The sequence below is a fragment of the Sphaeramia orbicularis genome, chromosome 9, assembly GCF_902148855.1.
Source record: "Sphaeramia orbicularis chromosome 9, fSphaOr1.1, whole genome shotgun sequence".
Lineage (NCBI taxonomy): Eukaryota > Metazoa > Chordata > Actinopteri > Kurtiformes > Apogonidae > Sphaeramia > Sphaeramia orbicularis.
In genome coordinates this window covers 34,374,453-34,390,200 of record NC_043965.1, presented here as the reverse complement: position 1 = coordinate 34,390,200, position 15,748 = coordinate 34,374,453, and the positions used below count along the sequence as shown (strand labels likewise).

The following is a 15,748-nucleotide window of genomic DNA, read 5'->3' as shown; positions in this document are numbered from 1 at the left end:
CATTTAATCCAAGGGATGGTTGAAGAGGGTTTTTTTTAGATACAGAAGCCATCAAGCAATATTTTAGATTGTCACAAACAGGAAGTTTATTAAAAAAGTATAATCTGGAACATAATTCAACTTTACAAAAGTTGTGAAAAGTACAGGGATGTAGTAGAAATATGAGGTGTACAAAAATGAAACACTTAAATCCAGTTACTTCTGAAGTGTACTTAGGTACAGTGACCTGCTCCAGTAAAAATACTTAGTTACATTCCATCACTTACAGTTTTTGTACATTGTCATACTAAAATATAGAGTACATGTACCATGATGTGGAGAAAGAGTATTTATGGCGTCTGCAGGCGCGGGTGTGGTCAGGTAAATGAGCTGGGTGAGGGTGTTTGTTTGGTGTCGAGCTCACAGTGGGTGGAGACGGGGGTAGTGGTAGTGGTGAGGGGGATATGTGTCTGCCCGACAAGGTGTGTGTTGGCGTCCATACAAAACCTGACGCCTGTAGGCATGGCCCCGCCTCTTTCCCACCAGATCAACTTTCTTCAGTGCAGGAATGAGACACAGACACCTCCTCCAGGCTGAGACATATAATCTGGGCCTGTCAGGGCCTTTATCAAACAGGATCAACTGGTGTGCTGGGCCTTTCTCCACAGTCCCCACAGGCAGCAGGATACCTGCACACGCATTCCTTCGACACATCCCTGTCCCAGGAGGCGTATCATCTGTCTTTTATGGCAGCTTGGTTCAAGAGTGGGGGGAGGAGGGGGGAGACCTGGAGTACAGTTGCTCCTCTGCATTGTCCTGATTGAAAACTAAGATAGCTTCATGGCCTTCGGTTTGGAGGATTGTCCTGATCCCTTGAGTCTTGAAATGTCAGAATGCTGATCCACAGAAAATCCTCGCCTCCCTACTTCATACATGACAGATTTTCATTTCTTAAAAGGATTCATCAGTTATGTGTTACTTGTGTGACGACCGCAATCTGTTTTCACTGCAGAGATAATGAAGATATGACTTGTTGATGGTGACAGATGAGCACGGGAGGCGTTTTCCAGTCCCTGCAGGATACTGCAGCTCACCTGAGGCAGCCCTCCTTGGCTCAGTTGTCTCAGCTCCTTCTAAGCTTAAAGCGAAGGCCCTCACTGTGAGCAACCAGATAAAAGGGGGTATGAATCAAAGCAGCGTCGCTGTGCACAGGACTCTAATCATATCACTCGCCCCGGAGCCATATGTCTTTGTACTCTCTTTAATTGAATTGAGGCCGGGATGAGATTGGCTGACATACCTTCCAGTGACTGAGCTGCACTCAGAGAACAAGGCGTAGAGTAAGAGCAATTTGGGATGGTTGTTTTCTTGCTGCAATTGGGTATAAAATCCTAAAGGTGTCCTGCAGCTCATCCTTAGTGTCATGCATTTTCACAGCTGTTCATATTGCTGCCTAAGGCCTCAAACATTATTGTCCTGTATGATACAATAGTGATGTTTTTGGCATGACTGTGACACTGGAATTGCTTATTAAGGGAAGACTCTTCAAACATGACAGATTAAGCACAGCTTGTCGTGACAAACACTTACTTTATTGAATTTCTTGGTCACGTGTATATGGATTATTTGCTCCTGACTCACCGGGGAGGACATGTGACGTCAACTTGTCCTCTGTCTTGGCCAGTGAATTACTGGCTTCTGTCAGGTAGTGGCCTTATCATGACACATGAACACTGAATAAATAATTTAATGCTTCTGAATCATCTGTTTATTTGTGCCCTTGTCCACCTTTGTTAATCACAGTGTGTAAAGAACAGCTTCCTTTCCAGGCCTTTTTACATTCATGTCTTCACACTATCTGCTGCCTAGAAACACAGTAACGTGTGCCTACATGTCTGGCTAAGTCTCAACACCTTTGTGACTCCTGGATGAAACACACTGCCTGGAGCTGTTGGGATTTTCCCTGAAAAGAACGGAGGTGAAACAAATTTTGTCTTTCTTCCTATTTTGTTTTTCCTGTTTCCTGTGCAGCCAGGAGGCCAAACCGTGAAAACCAAACAGAAATGGAAACAGGCAGACAGAGAGTTCTTTTCAGGCTCCTTTGGCCAGTAATCAGAATAGGATGTGGGTTTGAAGCTGAGGGAGAATATACTCAGTGTTGAACACTGTGACGTAAAGTTAAAGTTATCCAAACAGGGTTGATTTACAGTAAGGCAGGGCTCTGATTTAGAATATAATATACGTGCCAGACAGCGAGGATATAATGAGACAGTGAGGTCTGGCACAAAAGACACAAGCACTTCATGATGGTTTTTTTGCCAAACTCGGCATGGCCAAGTTCTCCGTCTGATGTTGAGCTCTTAGAGAGAGTGGTAACTTGGCTGAACTTTCCTTTATTACTTGAAAAGTTGATATGAAATGAGGCAGCACAAGTCACAGCTGTTAATGCTATACCTGAATGGGAGATGTGCTGAGGCTGCACACCCAATCCTAAAAGTCTCTCCTGTTCTGCTGCAAATCCATCTTTTGAGCCTTAAGGATTGATTTGTTTCTACTATTCATGTAAAATATGTTAATTATATACCTGCACCAAAGTGCTGTTTTATGGTAGAATTATCTGTACTTTGATGTGTTTACTGATAACACATTTTTCAAAACAGTGTTTGAGACTGAAACCTGCGATTTAGTAACTATACATGTACGGAAAATAGTGGATTAATATCTCAGCAGTCATTCAGATTCCTCAGCCCCACAGAGGGCATGTTAGTCTTCCAGCTGCTGTTTCATGCTCGTTCTCTATGCCATGCAATTATGCTGTTTCCCACCGGAGGTTTGGATTGGGTGGAGCTCAGTGAGGAGTAAGCTCAGGCATTAACTGCTCCTTACAGAGCATAACTTACATAAATCCACACATACAAGTGGAACAAAAACACTAAAGACACACATAAACAGACTGCACCAAAGCACAAAAGAAAATAAACCCCCCCAAAAAATACCTGCTGCACAGGAAATAGCATTCCTCAAGTGGATAAGACACAAAGAGACAACACCCATAATTTTGTTACTGAGTCAGTTTTTGAGGGAAACACAGTTTATTTAAAAATGCCAAATGCTTCGGATCACTGATCGACATCAAACCCCCGGAACAAAAAAAGATCTGAGACTTCAAATGAGGCCCTGTAATAGGTTTTGGATTTTCTTATTTTCTCCATCAGGATGAAGCTCTTGATTTGAGCTTACAGTCAGTGTTCAACAGAAAACACATGACTTTAAACATAATACAACCTGATAAAATGATAGATGTTTTGTCCTAATGTTTGGTCTGACAAGAGTGCTGTGGATCAGATGTTGAGCATCACATGTTGTATCTGCTGCCTGTCTGGACAGTGAACAGTGTGCTGAGACCTGGGCCGCAGGCTGATGGCAGACAATCTGTTGCAGGCCCTCTTTGCTTGTGACAACAGAATCGTTGTGAGGGAAGGCTGGCAATGCCTGGCACCAAGGCTGCTGCGGAGATTCAGCCTCTCTGTACAGAGGCCTCCCTGACATGCACTTTATGTTGTAGACAACAGCGCCATCTGGTGTCAAACTGCAGCACTGCGTCACCCTGTCATTTTCAGGAGTGTGAAATGCTCATCTGTTGTATGTGCATGAAAAAAATCAGCTCTATAGCTACATTTTTCTCTAAAAGTGAGGAATATTTAGCTACATTTAGTCAGAGTTGAATGATTAAAGTTTTCTTTATGTGCTGAGACTGAGATAACCTTTGAAACCTTCTATTTTCTTGTTTATTTCTCTTTCTTTAACTAAATATATATCTATCATATTTCATTTTTAAATGTGTATAATGTCTTGCAGTTTGTCCTGTGCATTCAAAGTCATAGTTTATTTCAGCAGAGTCTTAGATCTTATAATTAAAGCTCATGCTAGAATGAGTGGCTGAATATGCTGCATTAACTGTGGGGTATGTTATGATCTATTTTTTTCTCTTATTGGTTAGAGCTCAGAAACTGCCAGACTCTTCCTCCTTTCACATACACAAACAACCACTACTCCACAAATGAATGCATACAAATGTTTTTCATGCATACAAATGCCTCCTGTCAGCTCTCCTGACTGCAGCAGCTTGTCATGACTTTACATTTGATTAAAAATCTACAAAACATGCAGATATTCAGACTACGATCTTTGATCAGCACTGATGTGAGCCCTCCTTCCATCTCTTCTCCTCTCCGCTCTGTTGTTTAAAGGCATTCTGTGTATGTGATAGTAAATTATTCATTGTCAGCTCAGCGACGCTGCATACAGGTCCTTGTGCTGAGAAAACAGCCCTGCTCGTCATTCCTGCAGTGTGCACTATCGCAGCAGCTCCTGTCAGACACAGAGAGAGGTAACACCGAGCCAGGGAAGCTGCAGAGCACCCACACCCACAAAGGATACAGACAACTACCCTTACTCATCCTCCTCCCTCCTTTTTTCTCTCTCACCCACTCCTATCTCTCATGCTATCTCTCTCAACTCTTCGCTCAGCATTCTCCAAACTGCTGGGGTTGTAGACACGCTGACCACCACCTCTCTAAACAAACCAACACTCGCCACTGAGAAGAAACTTCAAGAAGCTCAGCCACACGGATTCCCTTTGCAACGGTTCAAGGATGCCGGAGTTTGGACCAAGATGGATGAGGCTCATATGTTTGACTCTTCTGTTTTATGTCTGTTCCTGCTGAGGGAATCAAACGCCAGGAGAGCCCCCAAGATACCCCGCTGCCCTGCGACCTGCTCCTGCACCAAAGACAGTGCCTTCTGTGTTGATACCAAGGCTATCCCCAAGAGTTTCCCTCCTGGAATCATATCTCTGTGAGTCAAAACTCATGTATGGATTTGCCACACAGGAGAGCATTAAAGCATCTTTTCATAACCTGTCTGAAGTCTCAGCAGTATGCAGGCTGGTACAGATGGCTGCATCTCTGATGTCAGCTCCCATTATGTAATGATGCACTAAACCCTGCTTGATTTTAATAACTCTGAAGAGAATTAAGGTGCATAGATACATATATATATATATATATATGGAGGTATTTTTATTTTCTTGTGCTGTTTTTATTGTATTCTATTAGCAGATAGCTGCACAGCAGACTGCATTACATAATAATGATAATGTTCCTCTGCCATATGCTGAACTTATTTGAAGGAGCACAGCAGTAAAATCCTGAAGAACTCCAGGGAGGAATACTAACAATAGATTCCCCTTTTCACTGCAGGAGACCTGCTTCTCCTCTGAGACATTTAATTTTGAAGAGAGTAGAGGAATAAGTAAATGGAGCACATATAATGGAATTGAAAGCTTAACACTTTATGGAGGAAGGTTGTGTTTACAAGGTCATGAGGTCCTCGCTTTCATCTCATATCGACCCCAACACTTATTGCTTTTGCTTGTGTGATGAATATTAAGTAGGGACTCAAGTACACAGTAGTGGAGGTGTCCTCATTTTATCATGGAGGAAGTATTGATGAGAAGAAGGAAGTTATGTCCCACTTTTTTTTTTTTAAAGATTTCACCTTCCTTGAACTTCACAGTGTGAGGACTGCCATGTGTTTAGGAGAAGAATTGTAGTGGTGGAATTAGAGGAGATATTTCACTCTTTTGTTATGTACAGTAATGGGTTTATTTCCCCAAACAGGACGATGGTGAACGCAGCCTTCAATACGATCCCAGAGGGAGCGTTCTCACACCTACACCTACTGCAATTCCTGTAAGTTCTCCAAACATCAAACTTTTAATTTAGCATCTTTCTTACACCATAAATGTCATATCCAGTCCCATTACTTTATAACAGGTTTTTTTTTTTCACATAGCTGGTACTGTAGTACTTGCAGACGTCTTTTGTTTGCAGTGACAATGACAGCACTTCAGCTAGGAGAAATGAATGGTTATTGAAAACAGTGGTGACATAGCAGTAATAAGAGTAAAGTGGCTCTGTATCAGTGTCATTGCCAATGACTGACTCCCTTCAGTTCTGCTCTGCCACACAAAGGCCTGTTTATCTCCACTGATGCAATCATGAGCTTGTGTTTGTGTGTGTGTTTGACTTTGTGTGCTGGTCTGCAAATGTGAGAACATGTAAATTCTGAATATGTTTTTATTTTTTGTCTTTAGCCCGTAGATACTTTTTAATATATTTAGGATTGGGATTTGATCATTTATGTATGTGGGTCATTTAGTCCTTTTCTAAAGAATCCCTCCATACACCTAGAGGCAAATGTAAAACATTAAGTATTAAAATTAAAATGTTCCAGCTTTCCTTTGAAATATCCATTAGAGTGATTTTATGATTCCCTCCTTTCTACAGGCTCTTGAACTCCAACACATTCACCATGATTGCTGATGATGCCTTCGCCGGTCTGTCACACCTGCAGTACTTGTGAGTGTCTCACTTTGTGCTGTTAAATACAAGCTGATGACCCTTGTGGGATGCGATAATAATAATAATAATAATAATAATAATAATAATGATAATAATAATAATAATAATAATAATAATAATAATAATAATAATAATAAAGTACCTCATTTTTTCCTCAAGGAGCAAAGGTTGTTTTCACTCATTTTCTCTTTAATTTATTTCTTACATTTGTGAAGCATTACTTACAGCATGTGTAGGTGGGTTTATTTCCCTGTGAAGTGAGAAATTCACTTACTTATCTAAGGCCAGATTGGGCCAAAAGATTTCAGGGTTGGCCTCTGCAGTACGGCAAAGAAAGCTACAAGTAAAACTGAAAATAAATCCTCCTACGACTGAAAGTCTGCTGCCTCTGTAGTGTGATAAAGCTGAATATGCCATTTTCTGAATTGATGGGCTTTAGAAAGTAGTTAGCTGATGGCTCGGAGTGTGCAGCTCTCAGCGATGGCCATGCCTCAAGCTCCTCGCCATGTGGCTCTGGCTGCAGCCCACCCATCGGACCTCTGCATCACTGCCATGACCAACACTACCTGCTGTGAATGTTAATAAGGACATCATTTCATACGCAGCCAGCTCCAGAGAGACTGCACATGCTGTGTGTCTTCCTCTATCAATAGACAAAACAAAGACAAGCCTGGATCGAATGATGCTGACACACAGACCTTTGCAGTCCTGGCTCTGGTCAGCATCTCATTTTTACAACAGTAATCGCAACTGTGGAAGCAGTGCAGTTACTATAAAATAGGAAAAATATCATAGAATGCAAATATTTGTCCTTCATTTGATTCCACCATAACCCTGTTCCTCAACCAATATTTTAAGTTTTTGTGCCGCAAAAACAAAACATTCACTACTGTAACAACTGTTGCTTATTATGGACTTCACGACTACACAAGCAATGACAGCTACATTTCTGAGTTTGGTTTGTTCTTTCTCAGGTTCATTGAAAATAATGACATCCAGGCTCTCTCAAAGTACACCTTCAGAGGACTAAAATCCTTGACACATCTGTGAGTAACTGTTCACCTCATACACATAAAATAATGAAGCTTGTATGATGCTAAATGTCACAGTGCTGTTACTGTGCAGCTAAAAGAGATAAAAAACTTGTTGGATAGTCAAGTGAACGACCGAGGTTCATCATTGTTACGGCTGACAAATGAACAAGTTACATTTTATTACAAATGCCGTCTAGAAATAATAATAATAATAAAGAAAGAGGGATAAAATAAAGAGGGACAGAGGAGACAGATTATTTAGGAATTACAAGCTGTTCTTTCTTGTGAATATTTTCAGATCTCTCTCAAACAATAACCTGCAGCAGCTGCCCAGAGATCTCTTCAAACATCTAGACATCCTCACGGATTTGTAAGTACACCTACTCTGAAATCACAAGTGTGTTTACCTCCCTGGTGGTCTGACCCTACAATCTGTGACTGAAAAACAGTAGTTTGGTTTCCCTGAGGGCTCGGTGGAATACCGCACTCCTCTGTAAAGACTGTTTTACTGGAGTGTGTGATTGTACCTGAAACTTCTTTTGTCCAGTTTCCATTCTGTTGCGACTGTGTTCTGTACTTTAGCTCTGGACACTAAACATGTTTCATTTCTATGCTTATTAATCAGAGATTTACGCGGGAATTCCTTCCACTGTGACTGTAAAATTAAGTGGCTTGTAGACTGGATGGAGAAAACCAACACTTCCGTTCCTGCGATCTACTGCGCCAGCCCCTTTGAGTTCCAGGGACGCAGAGTTCATGATCTCACACCACGAGATTTCAACTGCATCAGCGCAGGTGTCACCTTCAGCCTTGTCTCATTGAAAAAGGTGTCAGTGTGGGAAAAAATGACTTCTGAACTCTGTGAATTGTTTCTCTGCTTGTAGATTTTGCTGTTTATGAAACCTTCCCGTTCCATTCTGTATCTGTGGAGTCCTATGAGTTCAATGGAGATCAGTTTGTAGCCTTTGCTCAGCCTGATTCTGGATTCTGCACCTTGTACATATGGGATCATGTGGAGATGCTCTTCAGGAAGTTTCATAATATCACATGTAAGCACTTGAAGCATCTAAAAACTTCACCATACAATATTAAAACAATATGCCGTAAATGCCTTTTTATTCTTTCTGTTTGTCCTGCAGCTCGTTCTGCCGTGTACTGCAAACCGGTGGTGATAAACAACACTCTATATATGGTTGTGGCTCAGCTGTTTGGTGGCTCTCATATCTACAAGTGAGACTTTAACTTTGCATTGGGGTTCTTCATTGGTAGAATGTAACTAAGTTTCTTCAAATGTTGAGGTTTAATATATTTTACTTGCATGTTTCCATTTCATTCTGCTTTACACTGCTGCTCCACTACATCTCAAAATCATTTTCATCATCAATCATTTAACATTTAATATTCAATATATTATTTATAATTTTCCTCCTGTCCTGTCCAGTGAAAACCACATATCTCTAAATGTATTTTTATTGTATTTTTGCCTTCATGGTAAAAGAAATTTCCTCTAATTCTAAAGAAAAAAAAAACCAATCAAAACCTTTAAAGGGGCTATACGTAGTTCTAAGATGCTAAACTCTCAACAGCATAGGGATGTTGGGTACCACACTTAGGACTACCAAAACCACCAACAAATCAATGCAATGTACCCACAGACAGTATCAGTCACTGAATAAAGTATGAAGCTTATTGTTTACACACATCTGAATTATGGTATCATCAGGTTTTCGTCTTCACACAAACACTCATAGCCAGTTACTTTGACAGTCACTGTGTCTTCTAATCTTCATGTCTTGTGTCAACTGATAGTTTACATCACAGGTGTCAAACACGCGGCCCGGGGGCCAAAACTGGCCCGCCAAAGGGTCCAATCTGGTCCCTGGGATGAATTTGTGAAATGTAAAAATTACACTGAAGATATTATCAGTCAAGGATGTTCAATCTAAAGTGGGTCAGACCAGTAAAATACTATCATAATAACCTATAAATAATGAAAAAAAGCTATTTTTTTTCTTTTTGTTTTAGTGTCAAAAAAGTGAAATTACACAAAAATGTTGACATTTACAGACTGGCTTTTCACAAAAAATATGAACAACCTGAAATGTCTTAAGAGAAGTATGTAGTATTTTAACAATATTCTGTCTGTTATTAAATGTTTTGTGTATTTGTAGATCCACTGAAATCTGTATGTTGTAATACACATGTATAAATGATAAACTGTGGTGTAATATTGTTAAAATTACACTTATTTTTCTTAAGAATTTCCAGGTTGTTTATATTTGTTCATGTTACGTTCAAGTACGGTTCGTAGATGTAAACATTTTCATTACAGAATCTTACTTTTTTCACTCAAAAACACAGAGAAAACTTTGGAGTCGACATTATTCATAAGTTCTTATCCTATTATTTATATTATTTTACTGGTCCGACCCACTTTAGATCAGATTAGGCTGAATGTGGCCCCTGAACTAAAATGAGTTTGACACCCCTGGTTTATAGCTCTGTTAGCTTAGCTCTCTTTTTAGACAGAAAACAGCCACAGTAAAACCACAAACCATCTCAGTTTTCTGTGCAGCTTGTGTTGTCAGCAGCTGCACTAAAGATCTGTGTGGAAGAATCTAAACCACAGATGTCAAACATGCGGCCCGGGGGCTAAATCCAGCCCGCCAAAGGGTCCAATCTGGCCCGTGGGATGAATATGTGAAACGCAAAAATGACACTGAAGATATTAATCTATTGTGTAAAAATCCTTTTATTTCAGGTTCTTATACGTACACATATAAACCAGTTAGATCTCAGTTGGGTCAGACCAGAAAAATACTGTAATAATAACCTATAAATTATAACAACTGCAGCTTTTATCTTTGTTTTAGTGTAAAAAAGTAAAATTATATGAAAATGTTTACATTAACAAATAATCCTTTTACAAAAAATGTGAATAGCCTGAAGAAATATGAACAACGTGAAATGTCTTGAGAAAAGTAAATGCAATTTTATCAATATTCTGCCTGTTACTAAATGTTTTGTGTATTCGTAATTGTAATGTAAGTTGTAATGCACATGTGTAAATGATAAACTGGTAAACTGAGGCAGAATATTGTTAAAATTGCACTTGTTTTTCTTAAGACATTTCAAGTTGTTCACGTTATTCAGATTTTTAGGGAAACGTTGTAGATGTAAATATTACCATACTGTAATTTTACTTTTTTCACTGGCTAAAATTACACTTATTTTTATTAAGAATTTTTTTTTTTTTTTCAGGTTATTCACATCTTTTTTGTTTGGATAGTTTGTAAAAGTAAGTATTTTCATAATTTAATGGGGGTTTTTTTTGCACTAAAACAAAGACAAAATTTAGAGTTGTCATTATTTCTAGATTAATATGTTATTATTTTACTGGTCCGGCCCACTGGAGATCATACTGGGGTGAATGTGGCCCCTGAAAGAAAATGAGTGTGACACCCCTGATCTAAACACAGTCAGAACTGTCACAGTTTTGTCGGAACTGTGGATCAACAAATGGAACAACTTAGCAAAGATAATAACATCACATAATAACATAATATGTTAATAAGCCTTGTAATCAAACTCACCTATGTACAAGAAGCACTGTGGTTTCAGCTGACATTTTGGTCAAAGACGTGTGGTGTTAGTTTTCTTCACCATGGAAGACTGGAAGGGTGACTCACTACTCCCTCTAGTGGTCACATTAATCTCTTGGTCCATTGGTGTGAATTCAATATTCAGTTCTTATCTCTGCAAAGCAATACAGTGATGACTTAAGCATAATTTCAGATCTCTTTTTTCTAAACTCTCTAATGACAATTTTTGATAATTAAAAACAATATATTTTTTGTAGAAATACTACATATAGCCTCTTTAATACAGAAGTGATAATAATAGTAGTAATACATTGACAGGCACCATTTTAATGCACAAAAGTAATGTTTTCTTTCCACACTTGAAGTACATTTTGTTTGAAATACTTCTACTTATGTAAAAGATATGAATACTTCTTCCGCCACAGAATGCCTTAACCACAGTCAGGTGCTGCTACCAGTTATGGACCCCATGAAAGCATAATTGTTGTGAATCCTACAGAGATTGACTATCTTCTCAATCTGTCAGACGGGGGGGGGGGGCGTGAGGGTGCACTCCATAAACACCATCACTTATGATACCGTGAAAACGAAACTTAACATACAACATACATTCACAGTTCGCCTGCGGACTTCTACACCTCTCTTCTGCTGCAGATTTTACAAGAAATTTTCACAACTTGCATATCCACCGGGCCCCCTCAGCTGCTCTATGGACCCCCCACAAACACTGGGCCCCAAGAATTTCTCATGTTTACCCCCCTTATCGGCACCCCAGACCACAGTAGAGATTATGTCAGGACCACTAATCAGGCTTTTTGTAATTTCAGGTGGGAAGAAGACCCTCAACGCTTTGTAAAGATCCAAGACATTGACACCACTCGTGTGAGGAAGCCCAACTTTGTGGAGACCTTCCAGCTGGATGGAGAGTGGTACTTTGTGGTAGCAGACAGTTCCAAGGCTGGATCCACCAGCATCTATCGGTGGAACAGCAATGGTTTCTACTCACACCAATCCCTCCATCCCTGGCACCGGGATACCCATGTGGAGTTTCTGGATGTTGGGGGGAAGCCTCACCTCATCCTGTCCAGTGCCTCACAACCCCCGGTGGTTTACCAGTGGAACCGAAACCAGAAGCAGTTTGCGTTCCACTCCCTAATCACAGAGTTAGCCGATGTGCAGATGGTAAAGCACTTCTGGGTCAGAAGAGTTCTGTACCTTTGCCTGACACGCTTCATTGGTGACTCCAAGATCCTCCGCTGGGAAGGGCAGCGTTTTGTGGAGATCCAGACTCTCCCCTCTCGGGGCTCAATGGCTGTGTATCCTTTCACAGTTGGCCTCCGCCAGTACCTCATCCTTGGAAGTGATTTCTCCTTCTCCAGAGTATATTTGTGGGATGACCTCACACAGCGCTTTAAGCCATTCCAGGAGCTCAACATGAGAGCTCCACGGGCATTCAGCTTAGTATCTGTCGACAACAAGGACATTCTGCTGGCTGCCAGTTTCAAAGGCAACACCCTGGCTTACCAGCACCTGGTGGTGGATCTCAGTGCCAAGTAGACATGTTACTATCAAAGAGAAGAGAGGTGTGTCTGAATATACAGTATATGAACATGTGCCAAATAAATAAAAAACTGCGAAATATTGAAGCCATGTAACTAAAGGTTTGCTATTTTATCTGACATTTTAAGCGAGGCAAATAATTAAATGAATGTTTGATCTATTTTTATGCACTATCCTTTAACATCTGAAGTGAATCGTTTAACACAGCATCAGTAACATGCCAGTGTAAGTGCCACGTCACTGCAGCATCTCTGCTTTGTTTCATCCTTATATATGTTTTTTTGGGATTATGATGTTGTATTATGTACCTAACTAATGTGAAAATGATGTGCATGTACATCTACTGGATTATTAACAAATAAGACTGAATGCTATGGAGGTTTTCCTAAATTTCATGTATCTGTGAAGATTTTTGCATGAAATTGTGAAAATGATTTGAACTGTGTAAAACAAGCAATACGTATCACTGCAATACCTTACATCCATGATTATGTTTTTGTTGATATATGGTGCCTGTTTTGAATATGAAGTTTGTTCTCAAATGATGAAATAATTAATTTAAGAACCAGCCTGTCACCTGAGACCTCCCTAGAAAATGTAAACTCACTTAATTACTGTTAATTTTATTCACAATTTATGTCTGCAAACATTCTATTTTTAATATATACAGTCTGCATACTTAGTACCCAAGACTAAAACTTGGACATACAAGGATATTTTGGTGGTAAAATGAACTGATTTCAAAACTTGAGACAAAATCAGACATGTTATTTATGGTTATAAGAGAGTTTAATGCTATTTTATGTTTTTTAATGTAAAGTCATACACTGTGTTTAATGTTTTGCTGTGTATATTTGCACCCAGGTAAGCAGGAGGCATACAATTAAATCCTGCTTTTGGCCCCTGAAAGGCTTATGTCATGAGTCACTCAATGGTGCCCCAAAAGTAGACTTTTGCAGTAATTTTAGAGGTTCTTTTAAACTGCAACAGATTATAAGAACATCTGAAATTACTGCCAGTCATGTTATGAATTTGGTACACTCTAGTCTTTGTCGATAAAGCTGAGTGTTGGGCTTTGAGGCTGTGGAGCTTTTGTAACAGTGGATGACAAAAATAAGAATGAAATCCCATCATTTATAAATGTAAAAAAAAGTTTCAAGTGAACAACATATAGAACATGTTTGTTGATTTAAGAATGCATGGATCTTCAAATAAAACTGAAACTCTTTGGTGGAAAAAATATGTACATTTACTTCAGTGTTATAGCATGTTTCATCCAGAGTCTTTGATGTATATCAGAGTAGCGACACTTCCATATACTCCCACTGTAAAAAATGGTAGACGAAATACACACCAACTTCCGGGTTCTGGGGGGGCTGCTAGTTCCTACATTGAATAGATACATAGTTTGTAGTATGTAATGTATTATTGTACCCACTTGTCTAGTGGTTTGTAGTGGAAGAAGGTGTTGAACTCTTAGGGGTCTGAGCCTATTGGCGTCTTTCAATACTTCTGATTTTGCCTTCATATAACACATTACAAATGTTAACCATACATTTGTTTGGTATAATTTTTTTTAACACGATTTCACCTATATTATCTGATAATCCTCTTGCACTTTATCTTACTTTATTAACATATTGGACCCATAAATACACAAAAATAATATAATTCAATTTGGGGAAAAAATTCATTTATTTGCAATTAAAACATGTAAAGGTATCTATTTATCTATTAATAATATCTCAAGGTTTACATGGTCAATCAATGTCAAAATAATCCTTTTTTTTTTATAATGCTTCAATCACCATGGAGGGTTAAAGGGTTAAAGTCCAAACATTTCTCAAGGCATCCAAAACAAACTGTTGACTTAGAAACTGTAGATTTAGTCTTGAAGTGTAAACTGGTGAGCAAGGAAATAGTTAACTAATGCTACTGTAATAGTTGTAAAACCTCTTCCAACATCTAACAAAAATTGTGTCCTTACATGATACTGTTTGTAAAATTTTCTTTCATATAAGACTCATGGTCCGAAGGAATACGTCATAGTCCACTCAGTAGTTAGTTATGTATGATAATTGAGTTTTATTTCATTACTGATGGTTTTACAAAACAAAAAGCTTGACTCATTTGTGTAAGCAACCAAACTATAAAGCTTAAGAGAGTTATTTCAAGAGGTTATTTATATTTAGATTGTGGTATAACTTTAACAGAAGTTTCACTGAAACTCAACAAATATGAAAGGAAATAAATATCAGTGAAAAATCTCACAATTTAAATATGAAATAATAGAAAATATCATCTTTATTGTCACTAACAGCTATGTACAGCAGGGACCATATGTAGAGTACATGGGGGTCTGACACAAGGGGTTGTGATACAAAAGGTGCATTGGTGCGATGCAGGACAACTGACACAATTCGAACCAAGTCTTAGACTGACATGGGTACCAACAGACAAACAGATCAGTCATGGTGGTTGTGTATCCTGGAGCACACAGGGAATATTACACAGTTACTAGTCCAAGTCCTTAGCAGCATATTAGTCCTATTGCACTGTACAATAGTGGGGAAAAGTACGTTGTAAGTTATTTGTTGTGCCTTAAGTGTATAGGAACTTTATTTGTTGTGTGTTAGTGACGAATCAACTTTGTGTTGTTATATATTGTGAACTTCGTGGGAGTTATCCTAGTAATTTATCTGAGTGAGAAATGCAAGGTGTGGCGTGTAAGCATGTGAATGGATTGAAATGCATGTGTCTCACACCTAACGCATGAGACTTGAGAGCCCTGATATGATATAGTGTTACACATTGGTTTGTGTACATTTATACAATAGAGTTATAAATCTTCCACTAGAAAGAACCTGAAAAATGAATGTATTGTAATGTGTAGACAGTGTTTTGAAGTAAATCTGATAGCTCTGAGACAAACATTCCTTTTGAGTAAAACCCATTCTCTCTGTATCTTGGAAACTACAGCCAACCATCATTTTTGACCTAACTTTTCTTTATTAGTGATTCAAACTTGGTAAAGATTCACTTCTTTACTTCTTGCGGCATTTTACTTGTACACAAGCTTATTTTACTTTTTGCTTAACTTCATATTCTACCAAAAATATGTAATATGTATGATGACCAAAACATGATG

General features: G+C 38.9%; 1 protein-coding gene across 1 annotated transcript; it reads left to right on the top strand.

Moving 5' to 3' along the window:
• Positions 1-4,301: 4,301 nt before the first annotated feature.
• On the top strand, positions 4,302-13,852 carry lgi3 (leucine-rich repeat LGI family, member 3). Its single transcript, XM_030144177.1, has 9 exons — positions 4,302-4,836; positions 5,661-5,732; positions 6,330-6,401; positions 7,379-7,450; positions 7,737-7,808; positions 8,064-8,233; positions 8,323-8,487; positions 8,578-8,668; positions 11,868-13,852. Exons 1-9 carry the CDS (start codon positions 4,655-4,657, stop codon positions 12,595-12,597), a joined length of 1,626 nt encoding a protein of 541 aa, XP_030000037.1. The 5' UTR covers positions 4,302-4,654; the 3' UTR covers positions 12,598-13,852.
• Positions 13,853-15,748: the final 1,896 nt, after the last annotated feature.